General features: G+C 44.9%; 1 protein-coding gene across 2 annotated transcripts; it reads left to right on the top strand.

Moving 5' to 3' along the window:
• Positions 1-27,763, top strand: thbs4a (thrombospondin 4a). Of its 2 annotated transcripts, none has more exons than XM_062452093.1 (23): positions 1-159; positions 3,766-3,927; positions 5,065-5,315; positions 13,938-14,040; positions 14,116-14,198; positions 14,356-14,407; positions 14,488-14,651; positions 14,768-14,905; positions 15,058-15,138; positions 15,240-15,392; positions 15,508-15,612; positions 15,731-15,838; positions 16,108-16,267; positions 17,073-17,191; positions 17,475-17,527; positions 17,632-17,716; positions 17,998-18,094; positions 18,478-18,659; positions 19,910-19,958; positions 20,425-20,621; positions 21,155-21,327; positions 21,448-21,587; positions 27,234-27,763. In XM_062452093.1, the coding sequence occupies exons 1-23, from the start codon at positions 87-89 to the stop codon at positions 27,287-27,289; spliced, it is 2,784 nt and encodes a 927-aa protein (XP_062308077.1). In that variant the 5' UTR covers positions 1-86; the 3' UTR covers positions 27,290-27,763. The 2 variants fall into 2 exon arrangements, with proteins under 2 accessions (XP_062308077.1, XP_062308076.1); XM_062452092.1 differs by having other exon boundaries at positions 3,730-3,927.
• The last annotated feature ends 212 nt before the right edge of the window (positions 27,764-27,975 follow it).

Here is a 27,975-nt window from a genome sequence, read left to right as displayed (position 1 = left end):
TGTCTGTGTGAGGAGTTTAAGTGGCTCAGGTTTGGTGGTTTTGAGCTTTTTAACAGTTTAACCTCTGAGGTTCCAAGGTTCTGAGGATGGCCCTGTGGACCATGATAATCTCACTGGCACTTTTGCAGCTTGCTGTGACCGTCAGAGCACAGGGCATCGGTGAGTCTTTTAATCCATCCCTGCTTTTCTCTCCCAACCTGATCAACCTGGTCACTAGAAGATTAGTGATGGCATGTTGGCATGACTTTTATTGTATTGAGGGTCTAATTGAAATAATTAATTATTTATAAATAATAATAGTTTGTGGAAGCATATATACTGATAAACTTGAGGAAAATTTATTTAGAACTTGATTTATCTGGAAACCTCTAACCTTTCCACACAAACACATGTCCCTTTGTATTATCCCTGAAACTGGGTCATGGCAGTAACAGCAGCACAAGCAATGGTTGTTGTTGTGTGTGTGTGTGCGTGTGTGTGTGTGAGAGAGAGTTTCATAAGGGAATTTGTTCCAATGGAAAAAAGTTTATTGTTGGCTTTTTTGTTGCTCCAATCTGCAACACACACACATAAATGCACACACACACACACACACACACACACACACACACACACACACAAACAAACACTATAATACAGTAAAGCAGTCCCCCCATCCTGCCAGGGGGGCCTCACAGTACATTGCTAGTCACAGGCTTAAATGTACAGAGTGAAATGCCATGGATGGTGTGCTGACATTCCATTCTGTGAAATACACAGGAGGGTTTAGACCTACCAGTTAATTTTTCTCAGTTGCTTAGATACATTTCTCGAATCATCCATAACATTTGCAAAATAGTAAGTGCATTTCTCAAAACAATTCGTACAAACAGCACTACACAATGGATACCTTGCAAAAGCCAGTAGCTCTAAATCCTTAGTTAAAAGTCTCTCAAAAGTAAATGTTTATGTCAATCAACATCTCAGTACCATCAGAATGACAAGTCCTTGTGTCATTGTTCACAAACTGTCTCCGGTGTTCACAAACATCTTCAACACCTCTCTGGAGACATGCCATGTGCCAGCCGGTTTCAAGTCCTCCACCATCATCCCTGTGCCCAAAAAGCCATGGCCAACTGGACTGAATGACTACAGACCCGTCACCCTGACCTCTGTGGTAAGTTTTTTGAGCGCCCTTTGCTGCGCCTTGTGCTGGCACACCTCAAATCCATCACAGACCCTCTTCTGGACCCCCTGCAGTTTGCCTACAGTGCAAATCCTGTTTGTGGACTTCAGCTCTGCCTTCAATACCATCATCCCGGCTCTGCTGAAGGACAAGCCCTCCCAGCTGAACGTCTCTGACTCCACCTGCAGGTGGATCACAGACTTCCTGTCTGACAGGAAGCAGTGCGTGAAGCTGGCTCCCAGTCCATCAGCACTGGATCTCCTCAGGGCTGCGTCCTATCCCCTCTGCTCTTCTCCCTGTACACCAACAGCTGCACCTCCAGTCATCAGTCCGTCAAATTCCTGAAGTTTGCGGATGACACAACCCTCATTGGGCTCATCTCTGGTGGGGATGAGTCTGACTACAGGTGGGAAGTTGACAACCTGGTGACCTTGTGCAGCCAGAACAACTTGGAGCTAAATGCTCTCAAGACAGTGGAGATGGTGGTGGACTTCAGGAAGAACCCAGCCCCACTCAGTCCCATCACCCTGTGCGACTCCCCAGTCAATACTATGGAGTCCATCCGCTTTCTGGGCACTATCCTCACATCAACTCCCTCACCAACAAAAGCACAACAGAGGATATACTTAACTTACTTAAGTCCAACCTGCCAAAGACAATGATGATGCACTTCTACACAGCCATCATTGAGTCCAACCTCACCACCTCCATCACCATCTGGTACACTGCTGCCACTGCCAAACACAAGGGCAGACTGCAGTGTATCATCCGCACTGCTGAGAAGTTTACCCCTAGCCCTTGTGTCTCCAAAGCAAGTAGTGTTATGCACTGATATCAAACGAAATTCGTTTGAAATTCGCTGCTAATGGAGTTTAATTAAACTGTAGACATGCATTGACTCAATTCAAGGCTAATCAAAGAAATGCGGGACTGTTGTGCAAATCAGCAATGTAACGTTAGCGTAGCAAACAAGCGATTTTTTTAAACGTTTAAATTAAGAACATGGTTGCAAATACATATGTACAGGATTGTGTAGAGCACAAAACAAGACAATTTTTACAATTATTTAAGCCGAAAACATTACATTTATGGAACTCTCTGGATGATCTGTCCGCCATTGTTGCAGGTAGCTCTGTATTAACATACCCCTTGGTAAGCTCCTGAGCTCACTTAGTTTTAAGGGGTGTATACCCCTTGGTTTTAGTCCAAGCCCTCGATCAAAAAGAGTATTGGGACACCACTTACAGTGCGTTCACACTGCAGCGGAGCGGGCGGCGCGCGGCGTCGGCTTCCAATTCATTTTCAATGAAACCAGGCGTTGACGCTCGCGTAGGGCATTGTGGGAAGGCGAGCGGAGCGGAGCGGAGCGTTGCAAGTTGGATTTTCTCAACTTTATGTAAATGAGGAGCGTGAAAACGCTAGCGTTGGCCAATCGGATTGTTTTCTTGTTTCTTGTAACGTAGCAACTGTTCGTCATGGTAAACATTTCTAGGTTTGACAATTTCAAGATGGAGGAGAAACTTTTCGTATGTGTCTGCACACCCAGTTCTGTTCAGAACAAAGTTACTAATGTGACGAGCCTGAATTTAAAGATTACATTAAACTAATAATGCATGGTGCATGGTTGCCGATGTCGTCATTGTTCCTAGTGTGTTTTTATAGCCTACTTTTAAATGTAGTCGTCACATTACGTGACTGTTCTGTGCCACTGCTAGCTCGCTAGCCCAGCCTACAAACGACTGGTTGAGTGACCGGTGGCGTAACATGTATTCTACTGTAATCTTGCACTAGTAAAATCTTGCACTTACATAAATGTTGTGTAAAAGTGGTATTTTGATCGATATTGTGAGTACATGAACCCAAATCTGCACGCTTGGCCATGACTACAACAGTGACCTTAGAGAACTACAACTCTGTATTAACTTGTCTAACACGCCCCCGAGCGTGGTGTACTGTGGGAAGGCAAGCGATGCAGAGCGTTAAAAAACGCTGCAGTGTGAACGCACTGTTACTGTCACAGGAACGCGCAAAACTAAGGGCTAGGGGTAGGGGTAAGACAGGGTATTGGGATTCGGCCGAAGTCTTTTGAGCGCTTCTGAGAGCTCGAGGACCTGCACACCTCTAAGTCCCTGAGGCGAGCAAGAAAGATTGTGGCTGACCCCTCCCACCCTGGACACACTCTGTTCCAGCCACTCCCCTGCATGTAATGACTTGAATTAACTAATACCTAAAGACTTTTTCACAGAGAACCAGTCCGATACATTTTGAACAAAATGACATAGCAAGTGATAATGTAGGAAACCGCAGACAGTTGTACAGTACATAATCTTTTGCATGACTGTACCAAAGAATTTACAATTTGTTATAGAAATTGTTTTTATGATGTGCTCAAGTGACAAGATGATGTGAGGATAAATAGTTTAGAGAATTTCAATTGTGACCTGAGAAATGCACAAAAGAGAAAACTGAACACTGTTAGTTGACTCAGAACTGTCACTACTATCTGACTAATTGGTATGTGTATGTTTCTGTGTGTGTACGTGTGCATGTGTTCCTTGTGTAAGTCTATGATTTGCTGGCATCTCCTGACTGCCTGCCAGACCTTCTCCAGGGAGGTTTGAGGACCAAAGGACTGGATGAGGCTTTCCTCCTGTCCTCCTTCAAGCTCCACAACAAGGTTCCTGCCCAGCTTTACAGCATCAGCAACCCTACAGACTCCAGCAAGTACCTGGACCTCAGCGTTCAGGCCAAGCTCAACAAGGGTGAGCTCTCAAACACTCTTCTGTTGTTCAGACGTAAGACACAGAGGGCCTGTACTAACGCTTTTGCATCCACTTCAGGCGTATTTGTTTCGCAATTTGCGCATAAAAGCATTTCTAGGTATGTACAAACATGCCGTACTGAGGTAAAAGCGCAGACTGCCTGTCACAGGAACTGAAAATGGCAAATTGCGCTTTTCCGTGTCATGCATATGCATTCACGGGAGGGTCAAGGGGAAAGTGGGAGTTTCGCATAAAGAGATGGGAGGGGATGCGTAACGTGCGCCTAATGTATTCCGCGGTATGTACAAAAACCGCCCGTGAAAGTGCGCCTCTATTTTGCAGTGAAAATTCTGCGCCTCTTAAAACCAGGCGTAAACCTGGATGCAGGCGAGTTCCCTTGCATATGCCTCCTGGTGAAATGACAGCAGTAGTCCGAGCAAGACGAAGACATTGGCCAAGGAAACGATCTGAAAGGATTTTTGCCACAAGGATCACACTTTTTCAGTTGAGTGAACACAAAATCATTACGCGTTACAGATTAAGCAGCCATGCAATATTACAGTTACTGGAATTTGTAATTTCGGTCTAGATTGCATTTGTTTGTGTCGGTGTAGAATTCCGGCCTTGTATAATATTTAAATTCGCTGTTACCTCATGAACAAGCACATCAATTTCGTTATCACTAAATCTTTGTTTTCACTGTTTTGACTTTGGTGGCTGATCCTTGATAGAAAGAGAGAAGGCGGCCCATTCAATTTACGGTATAGTGGGCGGAGAAAGGCGCTGATTACCCGATGAACTGCAGGTTTCGTGAATACGACGTAAACTGAAGTATCACAGCATGCGCAATCTTCGGGTTGGCCATGGCGCTAATAACGCTACGTTTGCAAATGTACATACATGAGGCCCCTAGTGTCTCATATCTCTCCTTTTGTCTCTTCTCCATCTCTCTCTCTTACATTCATTCTCTCATGCTCTATTTCTCTCATGCTTTCTTTCCCTCTTTTTCTCTTTAACGCTCTCTCTCTCTTTCTCAGTCTCTGTCGTCTCATCTCTCTCCTCTTCCTCACTAACCCTTTCCTACCTCTCTTTCTCACCCTGCCCTCTCTCTCTAAACCTGTAATCCCTCTTCCTCAGTCACTGTGCGTTACATGAAGGCTGACGGTCGCTTTGGCACCACCAGTTTTAACCACGCCTCCCTGGCTGATGGGATGGAGCATCATGTGATGCTGCATGCCAGTGGGCTCAATCAGCACAGCCCCCCTCGCATTGCAGTGTACGTAGACTGCAGTCTGGTACACACGATGGACGAACTACCTGCTGTGTTTGGGGCACTGCCACCTGGACCTAACAGGGTGGCACTTAGGACCCTGCAATCCACTGTACAGGTAAGATAATCAACAGACCAGGGGGTTATTCCAGGTAGCGGGTTTAGTGAAAACTTTGAATTGGTTGACCCTGAAAAGAGGCATACTCCGGGTTTTCCGTTCCAGAAAGAGAGGTAGCGAAAACTTTTGGTCAGTGTCCATGGTAGCTTACTCTGTGAACCCAACCTACTCGCTAGCAGGTTTTCCATGACAAACTCTGCGTTTCAATATTGGACAAACCGAAATTAATTCCACTATGGTTTGAAGGAATATGGGAAACTGAACAGTGTATTATAACATTAACTAAATAATGCCAATACCAATGGAATTACAGTTATTTGACAGGGTTAAATCAGAGCAAGAATGGTCAAAGTAAGGTTAAATACAATAATCATTTAATCATATTGCACATGAATGAAATCAATTACAAACTAGAGAGTGTACAATTTCTGGGGAAATTGTAGGGTGTGCTTGCTTGCGTCGGTTGGACAGGGGTCCGTTTTTTAATGACATTTTTACAACTGATATTTCTGTATTTTATATAAAAATGCATACTTATTATTTATAAAGATGACATAGATTTAAAAGCATTTTTTTTTGCTGCTCATTTACAACTGAAAATACGAGTGAAGTGTAGAATGAAATGGATGTCTTCTCATTTCCCCAAGAGGCAAGAGGCAGCCTCATTGTTGAATCAAAACGAATACATTTGGCAGACCGGTGTACAAATTGACCTAATCTCTATGACTTAAACGTCCTTTTAAGTTTTTCCCTTCTCGTGATATTTTCATGCATTTAGCCTACTCATTGCATTCATTCATTAATAAAGAACCCCCTTTGAAGATTATTCTACGACGTTACCCGGCAGTAGAAGATGGAATCGCGATTCAAACAGTACCATCTGCTAACTGAAAATATGCCCCCCAAAACGTAAATAAGCTTGACATTTATTTAGTGGAAAATCGCTCATTCATAAAAAGCTCACTGGTAGCGATCATTGTCAGTAACAACGCAAAATGCGATATAGCCCTGTGTGGAGAAGCTGCCCCGGTAAATTGTACTACTACGGTACAGTACTAGACTACTGCTGTGTTCGTCTTGGTAGCGATTGCGTTGGTTGAATTGGATTTAACGTTCCATTGTACGGTTTAAGCTGAAATTAATTATTTTCATGAACAGATTGACAACGTTTAGGATGTGGCATTGAAGTTCAGGTTAGTAGTTAGATAGACTTTTGATTTAAGTAAGGGGAGTGCCGAACATGTTCTGTCGCCGTTTGACTTCCTAAACAGCTGTGTAGTGTAGATGTTTTTGTAGTGTGTCTCGCGTAAGCTACAGCGTTGCAGTGAGCTACACTGGTTTGAAACCACAGGTAATGGTAATTTCACCAACAAATCGTTTACTAATGTCAGAATAAATCCTACAACGAAAATGTATATGTGAGGAATGTTTATTTTAACGATTGAAAACAGATAACGCTACATCATAGACCACTGTAGTATGTGTTGCCCGGGCAACACAGGCTAATGTCATGATGCTAATACTTCAGTGAAATAGTAGACTACTGTTTCCGAAAGTAGATGTACTTCCTTAATAATATCAGCTTATACTGTACATTACACATCACAATTGTGTGTCATATCACAAAGTAAAATGAGTAAATAGTTATCACCCTGGCCTCTTTGCTTGTGGCGTTCCTGTAGCTGCCTTGCAGTAAAGCTATAGTTAGCCTAGCTATCCCCCAAGTTAACAGAGGCGAAACGAATGTTCTGCCAAAGGTAGTCACGCTGTTTTTGTGACGTTAGTGACGTAGTGACGTTAGTAACGTCAGTGACTGTGGCTAGCAAATTAGCCACTGTTAGCTTCACTTTTCGCCACAAAAACTTAACTTAAGCCCAAACCATGCAACGGAACGTAAATTCCAATAGAAGCAACGCAATCGCTACCAAGACGAACCTTTTGACACCGCCGTTGTGTATGTAGGCCAAATATTGACTGAGTTTTAGGGGGGCGAAAATAAACAATAAAAATAAATAATAATATATATGTGAGAGAACAAAGGTTGTGCTCTCGCCGAAGGCTTGAGCACACCCAATGAAGGTTAACTCTTACTTACTCTACCATGATTATTGTAAAACAGAGATAGAAAGCAAGAGGTGAGGAAGGAGGAGTAGGACAAGCCAGAGCTTAGTAGAAGGTCTCAGGAGATCAAGAATACACAGAACAATGCTTCTGAATTCCTTTTATACCCAAGAACAACCAATCACATCACAATCTTGAACCTTACTTATCAACATATGACTAGCAATGCTAAAGTAAGTTACACAATGAGGTGTGAGAGCCATCAAGTTGAGACTCCATCCAGTAACTCCAGATTTTACCAAAGGAGAGGTGGGGGCAGGTTGACACTTAGCCTTACAAAATCAACCTTTATTCTTCTGCCCTAAGTACACCATCTCTTGGTCAAAATAGAAATTCAGCAAATAGAAATTCAACTATGAGTATTTATATAGGCTATTGTTCCTACAATTAACATCACCTGTGACCATACACCCTCCTGTAACTGGTGTTCCAGCAAATCTATTTCAAGATCTATTTCAAGCCTTTATTCTTCTGCCCTAAGTAGGCCTACACCATCTCTTGGTCAGTTTTTGGCACTTTCTTCACGAGATGCAGTTTGTACAACTCATTTACTTGTAACTGGGAATACACGATTACATTAAAGTTACATTACAGTTCCACATGCAGAAATCACCTGCCATTAAATGTACATATTACTGTATACAGCATCCATGCTCTGTTCAACAGGATCAGAATGTGCACAATTTTTTTCTTTTCTTCTATTCATTATTCTCATAATGTCAGTGTGACTGACAATTCCACACAAGCCTGTAAATAAAAGTACATGGGGAGAGAACTACCAGTAGCTACCATACATAGGCTTTTCTGCATCCATTTCTGCGGCAGCAGTCAAGGTCTCTTCGTCCTCTTAATTGTCATCATCATCCTGTGATGAAAAGCATTCTGTTGGGGGTAACTGCTACTACAAGTTGAATAGGCACCAACTGATATTTACTTTGTTTCACAAGTTCAGTAATCACACCATAGATTGAATAGATAGCTTTTATTGAAGCAGAGCTGGTAGCAGAGCCAAGCTCGATGGTGGAGAAGGCTGGTAGCAGAGCCGAGCCTGCAGCGGTTGGTGGAGGCCGGTAGCAGAGCCGGGCCTGGTGTCCGGGCATGGACTCGGGGTGTGGCGGAGAGTCCTAATGGGTCACGGCCGAGCAGCAGCTCAAGCAGATCCCCTGGGAAGCCTGGATAGATGACAGGGAGAAGCAGAGAAGAAAGGGAAGGGTGGGAGGGTGACCACAACATGCTAGCACAGGGACCAGAGGAATGGAAGATACTTTATACAGAACTCTTAATTGACCAAGGGGAGTTTGGTCGCATTCTTCCGTGCTTTACTGGGCTGATGCGTATTAGTTTTATTGGAGAAGGAGGAGTCTTGGTGTGCCACCTTCCTCCCGAACTTTAGTTAACCCTTTCAGGCCTAACTCCATATCATGTCAAATATGATTAAAAGGGACATTCCCCCGAGGCAAGTAGGGTGAAGTGCCTTGCCCAAGGACACAACATCATTTTGCATGGCGGGGAATCAAACCAGCAATCTTTTGATTACTAGCCCAATTCCCTAACCGCTCAGCCACCTGACCCCACCACATTTTCAACTGTAATATTAACGGAGTGCATTATCTCGTTATTATGGCACCTGTCAGTGGGTGCAATATATCAGGCATGAAAGTGAAATTCCTCAATGTTGAAGTAGGGAAAATGGGCAAACGTAAGGATTTGAGCAACTTTGACAAGGGCCAAATTGTGATGGCTAGTCGACTAGGTCAGAGCATCTTGAAAACTGCAGCTCTTGTGGAGTGTTCCTGGTTTGCAGTGGTCATTACCTGTCAAAAGTGGTCCAAGGAAGGAAAAGCAGTTAACTGGCAACTAGGGGTGCAACAATTCAACAAGCCCTCGGTTCGGCTCTATGGGTCACGGTTTCGGTTGCCTCATCCTGTTAGATCAGTGGTTCTCAAACTATGGCTATACCTTTCTAATGGTACGCAGAGGAATCTCAGAAATATTTAAATACCTTAACCATGATATCATTGAAATGTGATTTTAAAAAAGCGCTACTAACTGACTGTTCCCGGCAGGGCCGGGGTGGGTAATCGGGAGAATCGGGAGAGTTCCCGGTGGGCCGCTTCACTTTTGGGCCGGTGGGCCGCTTCACTTTTGGGCCGGTCGAGGATTTTATTTGTCGACATTTGTCACGTTAGTCTATCTTCTCTTAAAGTAGGCTACACACGTTCCGCATTCTGACACCTCAGCCTCTGCATGGGTTGTACCATGTGAGGGAGTTCTCCCCTCCCAAATAGAGTTGGTTGGGTCCATAGCCCGTCTTTTCCAAAAAGTTTTCCCAGATCGGCTACCGTTAGCTGGGACGGGCGGCCCTACCGTAACGATACGCGTCAGGGAGGATGGATGGGAGCAGGGCCGGAGTGATGGCATCGCTAGACAAGGTTTTACAAATTGAAAAACTTCTGTTTATTTGACATAAAGCTCAAAAAACACCAATAATGGCCAAAAAAATTCAAGCCTTAACTGTAGAAGTCCCTATCTTGCATCACATCAAACCCATACGTCCTAGGTTGGGGCAAAGCTCCTAATGTTTACAACGTCTGGCTCCGTGCCTGATTAACACTCGGAATGTTAAGCAGTCTCAAAAATGGTATCAATATAAAAAAATACTACAATCCCTTTCTGTAATCATGATACCCCCCAGAAAAGTGTACTGCACCCCCAGTCAAAGCAGGCTTCATCCGGCCCTGTTTGGTATACAAAAAAAAGGGCCGGTCTTGGGCCTGAAACTCCCGGGTTGAAAAGTGGCCCCACTCCGGCCCTGGTTCCCGGGTAGTGGCGCATGCAAACATCCTGCGTGGATTGTGTGTCGCTCAATAGGGTAGGCTTCTGTATTTTAACGTCGGTCATAATGGTGGTACTTGGAGAATCAAAGATTTTGGTACGGGGTGTAAAAAGTTTGAGAACCACTGTGTTAGATGTATTACCGTTAGCGTAGTTTACACGTGCCTAGCTTCGTATGATTTGCCTCTCTCCAGTGTTGCCAACTCCTCAGTAAGGAAAGTAGCAGTGCTACGCGAGGTTTAGGCAGGAGGACTCAGTAGTGTTGTTACTTGATACTTTATTCCACACAATACAATACATTATTGTAATATTTGATTTGGCATATGGTTGTGGTCGCAGCGACTCCCTGCCTCACCCAACTGAGACACCGTCTCCTGAGACACTGTCTTGACATCCGGGCAGAGAGCAGCGAACGCATTCCCCCTGAGAAAGAAGAAAAAGAAGAACCAGACAAAGGGAGGAGGCCGGGGAGGCGGAGGCCGCAGGAGATCGAGAGCGTCTGTGTCGCACTAGCAATGCAAGTGCCGGGATCCCTGCTATATACCCCTCCCTATTAGGAAGGTGTGCCTTGACGCGTGATGACGATTTGCTAGTGACACGCTAGGTCTCGCGTCCCCCTGCTAACCAGCTCCGCTTGTTTCAGGCAGGAGGACTCAGTCGTGTTGTTACTTGATACTTTATTCCACACGATACAATACATTATTGTAATATTTTATTTGGCATATGGTTGTGCTCGCAGCGGCTCCCTGCGGCTCCCTGCCGCACCCAACTGAGACACCGTCTGCTGAGACACTGTCTCGACATCCGGGCAGAGAGCAGCGAACGCATTCCCCAACACAAACCACATGCCAGATGAGACAAATGTACGAGACTGCTGCGTGTATGTGGAGCCCATAAAGGTGCTAGGAAATGTGACTGATATGAGTGTTGTGTTCGCCATACTTACCCTCACAAGTGTGCTCATCAGACGCGTCACGAGCTGTATCTGTGTGTGTGTGAGTGACGCGAGTGAGTGAGAGTTGCTATGCTAACTGAAATAAATGTGTCTCAGAGCAGACAGTGCCCCTAAGCTTTATCTAGTCATGCATAACCTACGCAAGTGTAGCTCAGAGCAGACAGTGCCCCTAAGCTTTATCTAGCCATGGTTACCCTACATGAGTGTGACTCAGCAGACAGTGCTCCTAAGCCTTATCTATCGTGAATGAATGACCGTGAGCTGCATAGAACTGTGTGTCCCCGTGCCACCGCACCGCATGGAGGTGCAATCCTGTATGTGAATAAGTGTCTGCAGCCATGCATAATCTAGTGTAGCTCGGCGCAGACAGTGCCCCTGAACTTTATCTATTGGAATGAAGCGAGGCAGTGCCTCTCCCAACTGAGGCACTGCCTCTCCCACGCCTCAGTTGGGAGTATTAGTTCATATGTGACATACCTACACGGTATTGGTTGACTACATGATAAACAATGCATAACATGAAGTGTGAATGTTATTAGGGGTTAGGGAGAGAGGAAGCCAGAGAGGAAGCATCCTCCTCTGGCCTTCCAGAACATCACAGGCATTCAGTCTGACGTAACGTTGAACCGTTGCCGATGACCAACGACCCATCACTTTCAGCGTCGCAGCCGAGACCACCTGAGACGCCGATGTAGCAGCACGGATTCGGAAAGAGTGTGCCGTGTATAATTTGGGGTCCAGACCACAGCGCCGGCACAGGATTCCAAGCCGGCCGGTGAACCAGTATCTTGACATGGCTTTCCCGGCGTCGGTGACGAACAGGGGCTCGCTCATTGCAGTGGATGAGAGGGGGCAGAAAGAGGAGTTAATCTGGGATATCACGACGGGAGACCCACACCACTTTTCACACACTTACTGTGTTTGAGGACCACCGTGTACATGCGTGAGTCTATATTTACATCACCAAGGGTGAGATCAAGCAAAGGTTCGAAACTGCTCGACCGACACGTGATTTCATTGCACCGTAGAAACCCATAAAAAGCCATGAGACACACGGTTTCCAACATGACATCCGTGGGTGTATTAAAGCAACCTGCCCGCAATGTTGACACTAGGTGGTGCAATATAGAAAGAGTAATGGTGAGTCACCTATCCTTGCTTTGAGGTCGCTCCTTCCGCAGTCCATTGAACAACAACCGAACTGATGGATTCCCCAACAGGCTCGGCACGGACGGGTCCAGACATCGAAGGTGAAACTGGATCCCGACTATAGCGGCCTTGATCGTTGATGGCTGGAACTTTCGGGAGGTGAAACAGTGAACGATGTATGCACATACAACAGGCTGGCTCACAGGATGGTAGGGCGTACTGAGTGCACAGCAGAAGGTACAGAAATACACCCAAGCATAATCGTAGTATTTTAATGTACCAACCTTGGATGGCTGTCCGAGCACTGACTGCAAGCATGAAGAAATTTACAGTGAGGATACGTACATGACCCCTCATTAAAATACATTCACACAGGAGCGGACTCAGTAGTAGACACCTGGCGTTTGAAAGAACACCGCCCCGCACCACCACAACCACCTTGCACAACAGGCCCGTTACCACCCACCTTGGAAGCCACCGTGTGAGGGCAAAGCCCGGTAGAATGGGTGAAGGACCCGCACACAGAACAACACAGAGGACGAAGCCCAGTGAACGTGTGGCTGACCAGCTCCAGATCCAGCACGGACCAGTCCAAACGTTGATTGAAACGCTGAACGTGCAGGGCAGCCTTAGCGGAAAATCCTCGGTGGTATTCATAGAACAGGCCACCCCCGTACGACATTGCAAGGTCAGCGATGATAGCCAGATAGCTATCCAGTTCCACGCAAGGCGGTGAGAGAGGCTAAACAACTGTACTCTGAGAGACCTACAGTACGTGTCCACTACAGCATTTTTTTACGCTCTGCACCGCTTGCCTTCCCACAGTACACCACGCTTGGGGGCGTGGATGTTACTTTGACAGATACCACCTACCTAAGCATTGTTACAGACCATGTACACTCTTTCAAGGAAACGGTATTCCCTGATGGCAGTGACATCTTTCAGTAGGATAATGCGCCCTGCCGCAAAAATGGTTCAGGAATGGTTTGAGGAACACAATGAGTTCAAGGTGTTGACTTGGCATCCAAATTCCCCAGATCTCAATCGAGCATCTGTGGGATGTGCTGGAGAAACAAGTCTGATCCATGAAGGCCCCATATTGCAACATACAGGACTGAGCCTACATAAGTACATTATTCATTTATTTTTAAATGATTGTGTTTACTGACCCTGTAATCGGCTCTTGCGGCCAAAGAAAAAAGAGTAAAGAGAGAACCGCGTCAACGGAAGTAGAAAATTCTTGATCGTCACGTGGTTCACATAGCCTCAAAGAGTTCCTTGAAGTTCTTAGTGGACCATTTGAATAGCTTAAAAAAGAGAGACAGAATGGGATTTTTGGTAATTATTTGTAAATAAATGCATGAATTTTGTGTGTATGAATGAATGTGTTTAAAATTCCTTGTTGTACAAACTTACAATCTTTACATTATGTTCTTAACACCTTTTAGCAAATTGTATATTATGCTGAATTATTATAATTTCTACTGTATTGTAGCGCCTTGAGTGCAAGAAAATTATAAAAACTCTACCGCTCAATCTCCCTCCTTCTATCTGTGTTTTAGGATAAGCTGACTGACCTAAAGCTGGTGATTGAGGACACCATAGACAATGTGGCTACTCTTCAGGACTGCAGCTCCCAGCAGAGAGAGTCACTGCAGCTCCTGGGTAAGAACACTGGCAGAACAAAGCAGATTGTTTCCATTTGTCGACTTGAATGTGACCAAACTATGTTTCCCGCAGGCCTCCAGGGTAGACAGGACTCATCTCAGATTCTGGACCTTACCAAGATGATGTCAGAAATGAGAGACCTGCTCCTTCAGCAGGTAAAGCCACTGCCCCCTCAACATGCCCCTCACCATGCCCTCACTCATCTTGACCCCCCCCCCCCCCACCACCACCACTACATTTTCTTGTGTAGCCTCACTCTGTGGTCAAGGTTAGGTCTAATGGATGTGTTTACATGCTTGATCCATGGTGAAGATTAAGGAGACAGCCTTCCTGAGGAACACCATCTCTGAGTGTCTGGCCTGTGGTACGAAGATCTTTTTCTCTGGCACATTTATTCTTACGTAGATGGTGGGAGGTTTGTGAGAAGTGTGTGTGTTTGTTCAGGACTAGGGGGCAGTGAATCCTCAGGTACAGCAAGATCAAAGTGCGCTCCAGGAACGTGCTTCCTGCAGACCATGTGCCTCCCGGCACAGGGAGGAGGGTTTGAGTGTGCCCCCTGCCCTGACGGGTACACAGGAGATGGGGTAAATTGCGATGACGTAGACGAGGTAGGTGTGTGTATGTTTGTGTGTCTATTTGTGTATACGGCACTATGCTCACACATCCTTGAAGACCTTTCCTTCTTCTTAACCTGTGTGTGTGTGCGCGTGTTTGTGTATTACAGTGCCAGTTTAACCCCTGCTTTCCTGGCGTGCGCTGTGTGAACACCGTGCCAGGGTTCCACTGTGAGAGGTGCCCTCTGGGATACACAGGACCAGAAATCAACGGAGTGGGGGTTGCCTATGCGCAGGCCAACAAACAGGTCCAGCACACGCCAACATGCTAACACACGCTAACCAGCGCTAACACACTCTCTCCAATGCTACGCTAACTCACGCTAACACACTTAATCCATGCAAACACTTGAAGAACACATATTTCAAATGTGTCTCTTACTTTGTCTGTTGTGTTCAGGTTTGTCAGGACATAGACGAGTGCCAGGGGCCACCAGACAACGGCGGGTGTACAGCAAACTCTTATTGCCACAACTCAGTGGTGAGAAGAACCACCATAAACCAGATAACCACAGCAGAAAAAAGTCCATACTGTCCTTTCTGAGTCAACAGGCCTGAGTTGTTTTTTGTTGCATCCCCTAGGGTTCGTACCGCTGTGGGGAATGTTTGAGTGGCTTCTCTGGGGACCAAGTGAGAGATTGCCGAGGGGAGAGGCTGTGTGCCAATGGCCTACCAAATCCCTGTGACACCAACGCAGAGTGTGTGGTAGAGAGAGATGGCAGCGTCAGCTGCATGGTGAGAACACACTGGCAAACACACATGGTTGGAACAAATGACACAAGCAGACATGTCAGAACTACATACCAATCAGTACAATTTACTACTATAAATACTGTACCGTGTGTGTCAGTGTGGTATTGGGTGGGCAGGAAATGGCTACGTGTGTGGAAAAGACACAGACATTGATGATTATCCTGACAGCAAACTCCAGTGCAGGGACAACAAATGTGAAAAGGTAGAAATGCCCCGCTCTTTCTTCTCTCTCTTTTTTATTTCCTACTCTCTCATCCAGTATGGCTTCATGTTCCCTCCCTCCCTTAAAGCACAGAAGCTAAGTGGTTTGTTATTTTCAGGACAACTGTGTGTTTGTCCCTAACTCTGGCCAAGAGGACGCAGACAGGGATGGGCTAGGAGATGCGTGTGACGATGACGCAGACAGCGATGGGATTGTTAACATAGATGTGAGAGACTGATACAGTGTTCTTTTGGCTACACCTTCACACACATTCATACTCACCTGTACACACTCACCATCACACTCACTTGTGCACATTTACCTTCACACTAACCTGTGCACGCTCACATGTAGACACTCACCTGTGAACACTCACCTTCACACTCACCTTCACACTCACCTTCAAACTCACCTGTACACACTCAACTTTACTCTCACCATCACACTCACCTGTACACACTCACCTACACACTCTGATGTTTGTTTCTCTGCTAGGACAACTGCTGGCTGGTTCCTAACGTAGACCAGAAAAACAGTGATAAGGATCTCCATGGCAATGCATGCGACAACTGTGTTATAACAGACAACCCAGACCAGAGAGACACAGACAAAGACGGGCTTGGAGATAAGTGCGATGACGACATGGATGGAGATGGTTTGTGTGTGTGTGTGTGTCTGTCTTTGTCTGTGTATGTCCAGTTTGACCTATTGGTAAGTCATTGCATCAGTTTCAGGAAATGGCATTATAAACTTTTTAGTGAGGCTGAAAGGTCAATGTGGACGTGCATTAGTGTTCAGAACCAGTCCCCAGAGTGTAAGCAGACCTGGGACTCAGACCTCAGACCTTTTCACAGCATTAGAGTGTCTGAGCCATGTATGTTTTAAACATCCCCCAGGCCTAGACTGTCTTTCATTCACATCCTCCAGTCATTACATCAACTGTTTTCCAGGAGCTGGGACAGCCTGCAACATCATTACATTTACAGTACCTGTAAAATTGTGAAATACTGTATTTAAATGTTCCCACTTTGGGAAGTTTGGAATTATCAGAACTGTTGTTTCATAAACTGTCCTCATGGCCTTTTCAGTTGCTAGATTGCCCTTTTAAAATAAATTGTGTGTGTGTGTGTGTGTGTCAAATCCTGTCTCTGCTCCTGATTGTTTGGATCTGTGAGCGCTTGGTCATGTCTGTCTCCCCTTTAAAACATTTTTCCATGGCCAGCTGGTGCCAAGAGCTGAGGGCCAGTGGAAACTATTCCACCTCTGGCTCACACAAACACTGCTGCCTAGGGAGATTAGGACATTGGATAAGGGGACGCACAGAACAAACTCACACCCACACTGGAAAAATAGGTCTCCTTCCATCTTTGAGTGTAGAGGAGTTTATTGCCAACTGAAGGAAGAAAACTGCATCTGCTCTGCCCCTCTGTCTGTGTCTGAATGGTCCGTGGTCTCCTCAGGTCTGAAAAACATTCTTGATAACTGCCAGCGTGTGCCGAACACTGACCAGAAAGACAGAGATAATGACGGGGTGGGCGACGCCTGTGACAGCTGCCCCGATATGGTCAACCCCAACCAGGTAACACAACCACAACAACACCCAGCAAGCCAACAAAAGAGCCCCATATTGTTGCTCTCCAGCCAGCTGAGCAGCCCTGTCCTCCAAAGGGTGGTGGTATAATGTGGTGTGTGAGATGTGGTGGTATGTGTGGGGTGGTGTGTTTTGTGGTGTAGGGTGGGGTTGTGTGTGTGGGTTTGTGTGGTGTGGGGTGGTGTGTGTGGGCTGGTGGGGAGTGTGTGGGGTCGCGTGGTGTGTGTGGTAAAAAGGTGTGGTGTATGTGTCTCTGTTTCTGCTCCTGCAGTCTGACGTGGATGACGACTTGGTGGGAGACACGTGTGACACCAACGTTGACAGGTACCAGTGATGAAATGAGTGAGGATCTAGATCTTAGGTTAGATCTTACGGTGATATTCCTGAACCTATAGCATTCATCCTAACCTGCTGTTTTCTCCACCCAGTGATGGAGATGGACACCAAGATACCAAAGACAACTGTCCTACTGTCATCAACTCCTCTCAGCTGGACACTGATAAAGATGGAAAGGTATTAACTTTTATAACCCCAAATAATTCTGATCCTAGCTTTCCTCCAATGTTGTCCTGTCAAGCATTTATCTGTTTAAAGCAGTGGTTCTCAACCCTGGTCCCATGTTTCCCTGATCCAACACACCTGATTAAAATGAATGTTATCTAGCTCTGCAGAAGTCGGGAACTGACCATTAATTTGAATCAGGTGTGTTGAAGCAGGGAAACATTTATTGAGGAAACATCTGAGGACCAGGGTTGAGAACTAGTGGTTTTAAAGTTTGATTTGATTTTGTGCAGGGAGATGATTGTGATGATGACGATGACAATGATGGGGTACTGGATGATGTTGACAACTGCCGCCTGGTGGCAAACCCTGACCAGAAGAAAACTAAAAGTTAGTCAGACAGCAGTGTGTGCATGCATATGTGTGTGTGTGTGTGTGTGTTGGTGAACTTGTTCAAGTATTGTTGTGGGGTCTCCTCAAGAATAGTAAAACATGCTAAATGTTTACTTATTTTCTCCTACTTATTTACTTTTTGTCTACTTTCCCTCCTTTTCTTGGTCCTCAAGACATAAAGCAAGTTCAAGTGCAATTTAAAGGGGTTTAGGGTTAAGAATGACTATTTGGGTCAGAATTACAACAAGGGTTGGTGGATAGTTTTAGGGTAAGGGGTACGTTTAGGGGAAAGGAAAAACATGATTTTGAATGAGACTGAATTGTGAGCCCACAAAATAGCAATACAAACTTGTATGTGTGTGTGTGCTTGTGTTCTGCAGAAGACAGTAAGGTTGGGGATGCATGTGCTGGGGACTTCGACCGTGACAATGTGATTGACATGAAAGATAACTGTCCTGAAAATGCTGAGGTGGCACTGACGGACTTCCGAGCCTATCAGACGGTAGTATTGGACCCCGAGGGCGACGCACAGATTGACCCCAACTGGGTGGTTCTCAACCAGGTGACCTATTACCCTTGGGCTAGAGTTAAGCCAGGTGCACAGTGTACGATTCTGGCCACAATTTGGTCGAATTTTGAGAATACTAAAAGATTCCTATAATCCTAGGCCTAAATCTGTAATCTTTGATCGCTAAATTGACATGTTCCCCGACAACTGATTAATGGCCTTTACGATCCAATTATTCCTCTGATTAAATTGTCATTGTCAGAAGATTTCAGGCAGTCCTGTAGTGTGGCTACTCCTACAACAACTGTGTCTTTAATTAATTCTGATTGAGTCTTCTTGCATGCATCCGTTTTTCATGTCTCGATTGTTGGAAAGTCTGACATTAATGACAACTGATCCTACAGTGTGACATGGCTTACAGTGGGGATCATGTTCGTACAGTCTGACAAGAAGTCACAAAGGACTATTAAAAACCAGCCAGTCAGGTGGCTGAGCGGTTAGGGAGTCGGGCTAGTAATCTGAAGGTTACCGGTTCGATTCCCGGCTCTGCCCGTGACGTTGTGTCCTTGGGCAAGGCACTTCACCCTACTTGCCTCGGGGGAATGTCCCTGTACCCTGTAAGTCGCTCTGGATAAGAGCGTCTGCTAAATGACTAAATGTAAATGTAAAAACCAAACAGTGTGCCAACAGTCTACATCAAAACAATCCCAAGTATGTGTGAGTGTTGTGACAACCACTGAGGAGTAATCGAGGTGAGCAGCACATAAATCAGGTTTCATGCGACACAGAGGGATGGTAAAGCACACCTGTGCATTTATTTTAGATGACCAAGCAGGTCTCAAAGAAAAAAACGCAGACCAAATTAACAACTTAAGTTCTTCTTCTCAAAGGGCAAAATGTAACTGAAGTGCGTCCTCTCAAAGGGAAAGCCCTCACTCGGTGTCTCTTTTCTTACACCGGCAAGCCATTGGTCTCGGGGAGCACGCACAACACTAATAGTAATAGAGGTTATCCGCTTTGCCGAACTTCGGAGCTCACCTCTTTTTGCTCAGTCACCACGCCAAATGCTCCTTCACTGTTTGGAGCTGGCCCTTCTTATCTTACCTTGTCCTAAATATCCAATTTGCTGCAGGTGTGTCCACTCCTGCCTGACGGGCATAAGCAAAAGCCACATACAACACACACCTGTGCTTTAGCACAGGGTGCGACCATGGGGCTGACTGGCCTGCTGTGGCTGATTCAGCCTTGGGTTACCACAGTGTGTGTTTGTGTTACAGTAATTGAGCTCTCTTCTCTCTATTCAGGGCATGGAGATAGTCCAGACCATGAACTCTGATCCTGGCCTAGCTGTAGGTAAGACCATGAACTCTGACCCCAGTCTAGCTTTATGTAAGACTACTTACTCTCACTACTGCAGACACAAGACTAAATCAAGTTAGTTAACGTATATGTAAGGTAGGATCAGGGTTGAGTGTAGTAAACGTGTGTGTAGGTAACCTGTGTAGATTAATTAGCTTTTGGTTCTCTCTCTGTTATAGTGTACAGATGTAATTGGTTGAGGTTAGCTTTTACTATCCTGCATCTTTTTCTAGGAAAAGTCATGCCTTCCATCATGAAGGAATGCAGGACAAACAAATTGGTCAGCATAGCAGTGCGCTAGCTGATTGCTCACAGTCAAGCATGACTCTTCACAATAAAAATCTGGTTCACGATTCAGCATTATTTATGCTGCCCATAAGAGACTGAGATTATTTCCCCCCTATTAAGTCCTGATTGTCCGTACTAGCTACATTGGGTTGAGGTTTCGTCACGTGACCAGGTTACACGCTGTTTAACGGCGTGGACTTCGAGGGGACATTCCACGTCAACACGGTGACAGATGACGACTACGCCGGCTTCATCTTTGGCTACCAGGACTCGTCCTCCTTCTACGTGGTCATGTGGAAGCAGACAGAGCAGACTTACTGGCAGGCTGTCCCCTTCCGAGCCGTGGCTGAGCCAGGCATACAGCTGAAGGTGTGTGTGTGTGGAGGAGGGAGAGGTGTGTATATAGAGGAGGGAGAGTGGTGTGTGTGTGTGGAGGTGGGAGATCAGTGTGTGTGGAGGAAGGAGAAGGCTCTGTGTGAGTGTGTCAGTATGTGTGTGTCGAGGAGCGAGAGGAGCAAGTGTATGTGTGTGGAGGAAGGAGAGAAGGGAGTGAGTTTGTGGAGGATGGAGAAGGGTGTGTGTGGAGGAGGGAGAATAGTTTGTGTGCGTGTGTGTGTGGAGGAGGGAGAGGAGCGAGTGAGTGTGGAGGAAGAGGTCTGTGTGGAGGAGAAGGGTGTGTGTGTGTGGAGGAGAGGGGTGTGAGTGTGAAGGAGAGGGGTGTGTGTGGAGGGAGAAGAGGTGTGTATGTGTGGAGGAGGGAGAGGGGTGTGTGTGTGGAGGAGGGAGAGGGGTGTGTTTGTGGAGGACAGTCTGGACGAGGAAGGGGTATGTTGTACATGAAAAAGATCTCTCCTACCCACTGCCGCCCTCCTCTGTTTGTGACACAAATCTCTTTTCTCTAGGCAGTGAAGTCTAAGACTGGCCCAGGTGAGTACCTGAGGAACTCTCTGTGGCACACAGGTGACACCAGCGATCAGGTGCGTCTCCTGTGGAAGGACCCCAGGAACGTGGGGTGGAAGGACAAGGTCTCCTACCGCTGGTATCTCCAGCATAGACCTCAGGTTGGATACATCCGGTAAGGCAAGCACACACACACACCAAATACTGTACATGCACAAGAACAAATGCAAACACACCCCCCACACATGTGTGCACACAAGAACCAGCATGAGGGTCTGATGTGTGTTTGGACCAGGGCCCGGTTCTACGAGGGCTCAACCCTGGTGGCTGACTCTGGGGTGAGGATCGACACTAGCATGCGGGGGGGCCGACTGGGCGTGTTCTGCTTCTCTCAAGAAAATATCATCTGGTCCAATCTGAAGTACCGATGCAACGGTAAGGGACACCTAAGTCGATCAGTAGCCACAATCTATCTGCTCCTGCCTGGTGCACTGTAGGTTAGACTATAATAATAAAAATTGTTTTGACTAGCAAACACTTTCATCCAAAGCAAATGTAGTACAGGTAGGGTGGGCGGTAGCCTATACCGGTATGAACGTGAATACCGGTATAGCGTTGTGCAATGATATGGATTTTGCCATATCATGGATATCACGATATATTAATAAGTAAAGTGTTTCTGTTTGGTATAACATATAAGTCAAATGATCAGACATCCCAACCTGCAGAGACTCATTTCAGGGAGGAGGCTTCGCACGCAACCCCCCCCCCCCCCCCCAATCAAGACGCGCGATATGCACCTTTCTCTACCCGAAAATGGGGCCTCTTCTGTCGTTTGAAAATGGTTTGGTTTCAAGTTATCCGACATCGACCAACTAACAGTAGCCTACTCTGTAAGTTGTGTCGTCGAATTGTGCTAGCCAAAGGTGGAAACACTAGCAATATTTTTCACCACCTGAAAGCCATGCATGTGCGCAAAAATGAATCTACCAGAATGCGTTTGACAAATCCAATGCCAGGTTGGTTAGAATTGTGAAATGTTTATTGTAGGCCAACAGAATCGAGTATTCAGCTATGTAATAATTGTTTATAGCTAGAGCTAACTCACTACAAATATTTAACAGTTTTCTTGCGATCCCATAAACGTAGGCTACTGTTGAACGCGTAGGCTACTGAGAAGTCGCTCTTCCGAGGCAATTAAACACTGCATGAACACTGCATAATTTGGAAAATTCAACTCAGGTGACACACCGGAGTTACCCAATCCAAATCCGTCCGAGTGCGGTAGATTAGCCGCTGCAGTGCGGATTGCATTGTCATGACATTTTAAGAATAACTAATATATACCGATACCGTTAGTGCTTACGAATTATACCGTGATAAACATTTTAGGCCATACCGCCCAGCCCTAAGTACAGGGTAGGATTTGAACCTGCAATCTCTTTGATCACAAGTGCTCTAACCGCCAAGGTATGCTCTCCCCCACTATAAAACCAGTCTGACATGGTGAATGTGTCTGGGTGTGGAAATGTATGAGAGGCCGTATAGGCCTTAATTCATACTTGATCTCACATACACGCCATGACCTCACATATATACCATCATACTCTCACATATATACCATTATACTCTCACGTATATACCATTATACTCTCACATATACACCATTATACTCTCACATACACGCCATGACCTCACATATATACCATTATACTCTCACATATATACCATTATACTCTCACGTATATACCATTATACTCTCACGTATATACCATTATACTTTCACATATATACCATTATACTCTCACATATACACCATTATACTCTCACATATATACCATTATACTCTCACATATATACCATTATACTCTCACATATACACCATTATACTCTCACATATACACCATTATACTCTCACATATACATCATTATACTCTCACATATACACCATTATACTCTTGCACATAAACTGGCATACTCTCTTACACACACAAAAATACCGTCTTATATGCACCATCATACTAAAGTATGACAATATATGTAAGAGACAAATAGTATGTGTGAAACAGAATGTTACTATATGCAAGAGAATAACAGGATGTGTAAGAGAGAATACTTATCTATGTGAGAGAGAATACTTGTCTATGTGAGAGAGAATACTTGTCTATGTGAGAGAGAATACTTGTCTATGTGAGAGAGAATACTTGTCTATGTGAGAGAGAATACTTGTCTATGTAAGAGAGAATACTTGTCTATATGAGAGAGAATACTTGTCTATGTGAGAGAGTTTGATTGAAACGGAAGGCAGTTTGATTGAAAAGGAAGTAGTACTGAATTCTCAGTTCCTGATTGGCTTACACATGAAGAAGGATTTGGGGTAGATGTAGCTAACGCCCACCTTCCCTATCAAGACGAGACTGAGTGACATGACAAGATGGATTCATCAATAACATTTTGCATACTCCAAATCCTAAGGCGTCATTGTCAGAAATGTTGTATCAAGGACGACAGCCATACGCGGGGGCTGTTTCTAACGCTAACGTTGACAATGAAATGCGCCGGCTCTTCAGACCTGGATCAGGTGCATCAAGGAGCGGCAGCAGCACTCTGTCAGGAGCTTGTCTTAATGCCAGCCAAGTGATGGCGCAATCCCAATATCAAACTCCGCAGTATTTCGGTTAAGACTCCTGACAGAGTGCTGCTGCCGCTCCGTGATGCACCTGATCCAGGTCTGAAGAGCCGGCGCATTTCATCGTCACAGTGCGTTCACACTGCAGCGTTTTTTAACGCTCTGCATCGCTTGCCTTCCCACAGTACACCACGCTCGGGGGCGTGTTAGACAAGTTAATACAGAGTTGTAGTTCTCTAAGGTCACTGTTGTAGTCATGGCCAAGCGTGCAGATTTGGGTTAATGTACTCACAATATCGATCAAAATACCACTTTTACACAACATTTATGTAAGTGCAAGATTTTACTAGTGCAAGATTACAGTAGAATACATGTTACGCCACCGGTCACTCAACCAGTCGTTTGTAGGCTGGGCTAGCGAGCTAGCAGTGGCACAGAACAGTCACGTAATGTGACGACTACATTTAAAAGTAGGCTATAAAAACACACTAGGAACAATGACGACATCGGCAACCATGCACCATGCATTATTAGTTTAATGTAATCTTTAAATTCAGGCTCGTCACATTAGTAACTTTGTTCTGAACAGAACTGGGTGTGCAGACACATACGAAAAGTTTCTCCTCCATCTTGAAATTGTCAAACCTAGAAATGTTTACCATGACGAACAGTTGCTACGTTACAAGACACAAGAAACCAATCCGATTGGCCAACGCTAGCGTTTTCACGCTCCTCATTTACATAAAGTTGAGAAAATCCAACTTGCAACGCTCCGCTCCGCTCCGCTCGCCTTCCCACAATGCCCTACGCGAGCGTCAACGCCTGGTTTCATTGAAAATGAATTGGAAGCCGACGCCGCGCGCCGCCCGCTCCGCTGCAGTGTGAACGCACTGTCAGCGTTACAGTGCGTTCACACTGCAGCGTTTTTTAACGCTCTGCATCGCTTGCCTTCCCACAGTACACCACGCTCGGGGGCGTGTTAGACAAGTTAATACAGAGTTGTAGTTCTCTAAGGTCACTGTTGTAGTCATGGCCAAGCGTGCAGATTTGGGTTAATGTACTCACAATATCGATCAAAATACCACTTTTACACAACATTTATGTAAGTGCAAGATTTTACTAGTGCAAGATTACAGTAGAATACATGTTACGCCACCGGTCACTCAACCAGTCGTTTGTAGGCTGGGCTAGCAGTGGCACAGAACAGTCACGTAATGTGATGAGACTGAATTTAAAAGTAGGCTATAAAAACACACTAGGAACAATGACGACATCGGCAACCATGCACCATGCATTATTAGTTTAATGTAATCTTTAAATTCAGGCTCGTCACATTAGTAACTTTGTTCTGAACAGAACTGGGTGTGCAGACACATACGAAAAGTTTCTCCTCCATCTTGAAATTGTGAAACCTAGAAATGTTTATCATGACCAAAGGTTGCTACGTTACAAGAAACAAGAAAACAATCCGATTGGCCAACGCTAGCGTTTTCACGCTCCTCATTTACATAAAGTTGAGAAAATCCAACTTGCAACGCTCCGCTCCGCTCCGCTCGCCTTCCCACAATGCCCTACGCGAGCGTCAACGCCTGGTTTCATTGAAAATGAATTGGAAGCCGACGCCACGCGCCGCCCGCTCCGCTGCAGTGTGAACGCACTGTTAGAAATAGCCACTGTGGATGGCTGTCGTCTTTGATTCCAACATTTCTGACAACGATTCAAGCAAATCCACTAAAAAACTCAAATGTAGAATTCCATAGTTGTTTAGGAAGCTATACCGACCCCCACTACTTGAGTCAAAAGTCCTAGATCAGTTTTTCAATTGATGAAACAAACTATCATTTAAATTAAAGCCAATGCCTGTGTGAATACCGTCCCGTGGCACTGGGGTTTTAACCGTTGACGTCTTTAATTAGCCGAGTGGTCTTTACACCCTTGGCTATTAACCTAAACTTCAATGCCACAAACTGAACTTGATGTCAATCTGTTCACAACATTTTCCAGTTGGGACTTTTAAGATCCTATTTGAGTGTAGGCCCCTATGCCCGATGAGTGCCCGCACCCATTCACTGCAACGAAAGCTTCATGGATCCGACTCGGAATCTGAGTTTAGAGACGCTTGACAAAAAAAATTGTTTGGCGTGTGGTGCGTTTTGGAATTGTTAATGTGATGTGTTCCCATCGTATTTAAGTTTACAAAGAAGAGGTTTGTTAATGTGACTGTATACATATCTCACTCGTACTGGCTAATCAGCTAACATGTTAAAGTAGCCTAGTATACATCCAAAGTCGCTGTCGTGAAACTAGCCTCATTTTCACAAAAGGCTTCGAGGTCAAATTAAAAACCTTTAAAAACGTCTACATTTAGCAAATATTATTGTGCACAAGTATTTTAGTATAGTTAATATGTAATTTAATTCCATAATTTCCCCAGGAATAACTGTAAAAACGTAATTCAGGAACGGGTCTGTCCTCCCTACAATAACGCCGCAGCATTTGGAGTATAAAATGTTAATAAAATGTTAATAAAATGTTATTAATGAGTCCAATGGCTTCATTAAGCCGCCCACTCTCTGCCATCTTATCATGTCACTCAGTCTCGTCTTGATAGGGAAGGTGGGCGTTAGCTACATCTACCCCAAATCCTTCTTCATGTGTAAGCCAATCAGGAACTGAGAATTCAGTACTACTTCCTTTTCAATCAAACTGCCTTCCGTTTCAATCAAACTCTCTCACATAGACAAGTATTCTCTCTCACATAGACAAGTATTCTCTCTCACATAGACAAGTATTCTCTCTCACATAGACAAGTATTCTCTCTCACATACACAAGTATTCTCTCTCATATAGACAAGTATTCTCTCTCACATAGACAAGTATTCTCTCTCACATAGACAAGTATTCTCTCTTACACATCCTGTTATTCTCTTGCATATAGTAACATTCTGTTTCACACATACTATTTGTCTCTTACATATATTGTCATACTTTAGTATGATGGTGCATATAAGACGGTATTTTTGTGTGTGTAAGAGAGTATGCCAGTTTATGTGCAAGAGTATAATGGTGTATATGTGAGAGTATAATGGTGTATATGTGAGTGTATAATAGTGTATATGTGAGAGTATAATGGTATGTATGTGAGAGTATAATGGTATATATGTGAGAGTATAATGGTATATATGTGAGAGTATAATGGTGTATATGTGAGAGAATAATGGTATATATGTGAAAGTATAATGGTATATATGTGAGGTCATGGCGTGTATGTGAGAGTATAATGGTGTATATGTGAGAGTATAATGGTATATACGTGAGAGTATAATGGTATATATGTGAGAGTATAATGGTATATATGTGAGGTCATGGCATGTATGTGAGACCAAGTATGAATTATGGCCTATACGGCCTCTCATAGAAATGAGCTTCTGTGTCTCTTGTACACTCTCCAGACACCATACCTGTTGACTATCAGGAGTTCAGCGCGCAGCACTCCTACGAACAGTGAACAACTCCGGAGATGAGGAGAGGAAGAAGATATGTGAAAGGATGGTGTACTGAGAACGGAAAGTAGGATACTGGAATGGGAATACAAAAGCAGCTTTAAGTGGGAGAGAAAGTTTTTTTTGACAAAGGGTCGTCTTTGAATTTAATCTATAGTATTATACCTTTGTACTGTTGGTGGTTACTGTTGTTTGAGGGTGGTGAGAGAGGGGGAGGGGGGAGCCTGACGGAGACAGTTCATTAAGGCTTCCAGTCACACACGTTAACATATAGAATATCACTCTGCCATGCACTTTCTAATGGAAGAGCATATTTCTCATTCCTGATTAACTGTACAATTGAAATCAACAATCACATTTTATGCTAACTGTAGAGGTACTCTGTTCTTTAATATCTACATTGTGTATATGTCATGATATAACTCTAACCCTATCATCCATGTTGCTTAGTTTGCTGATGATAAAGATGTTGAGCATTTGGAGAGTGTGTATTCATCTTTTTGGTGGCGTAGCTGGCTAAAGCAGTGTTTATTCAAGATGAGCTGCGTGCCTGAGTCAGAGGACATAATTGAACCCCGGAAGGAGCCAGTTAGACAGGAAGTGATACTGAAGACAAATAACACCTGCTGTCCCTGGCCCTCAGGGACAGCAGGTGTTATTTGTGGGTTAGCTGCTCAGTTAATAACGACAA

This window comes from Osmerus eperlanus, chromosome 25 (genome assembly GCF_963692335.1).
Source record: "Osmerus eperlanus chromosome 25, fOsmEpe2.1, whole genome shotgun sequence".
NCBI lineage: Eukaryota > Metazoa > Chordata > Actinopteri > Osmeriformes > Osmeridae > Osmerus > Osmerus eperlanus.
Note: the sequence above shows the minus strand (reverse complement) of the source record. Positions and strands in the feature narration are given on the sequence as shown.

What these genes read in the sequence shown, in the direction of transcription:
- thbs4a (XM_062452092.1), top strand. Translation starts at nt 87, where the DNA reads ATGGCCCTGTGGACCATGATAATCTCACTGGCACTTTTGCAGCTTGCT. An exon ending in TCAGGCCAAGCTCAACAAGG is followed by an intron (nt 3,928 to 5,064) that starts GTGAGCTCTCAA and finishes CCTCTTCCTCAG; the next exon opens with TCACTGTGCGTTACATGAAG. An exon ending in ATATGGTCAACCCCAACCAG is followed by an intron (nt 17,192 to 17,474) that starts GTAACACAACCA and finishes CTGCTCCTGCAG; the next exon opens with TCTGACGTGGATGACGACTT.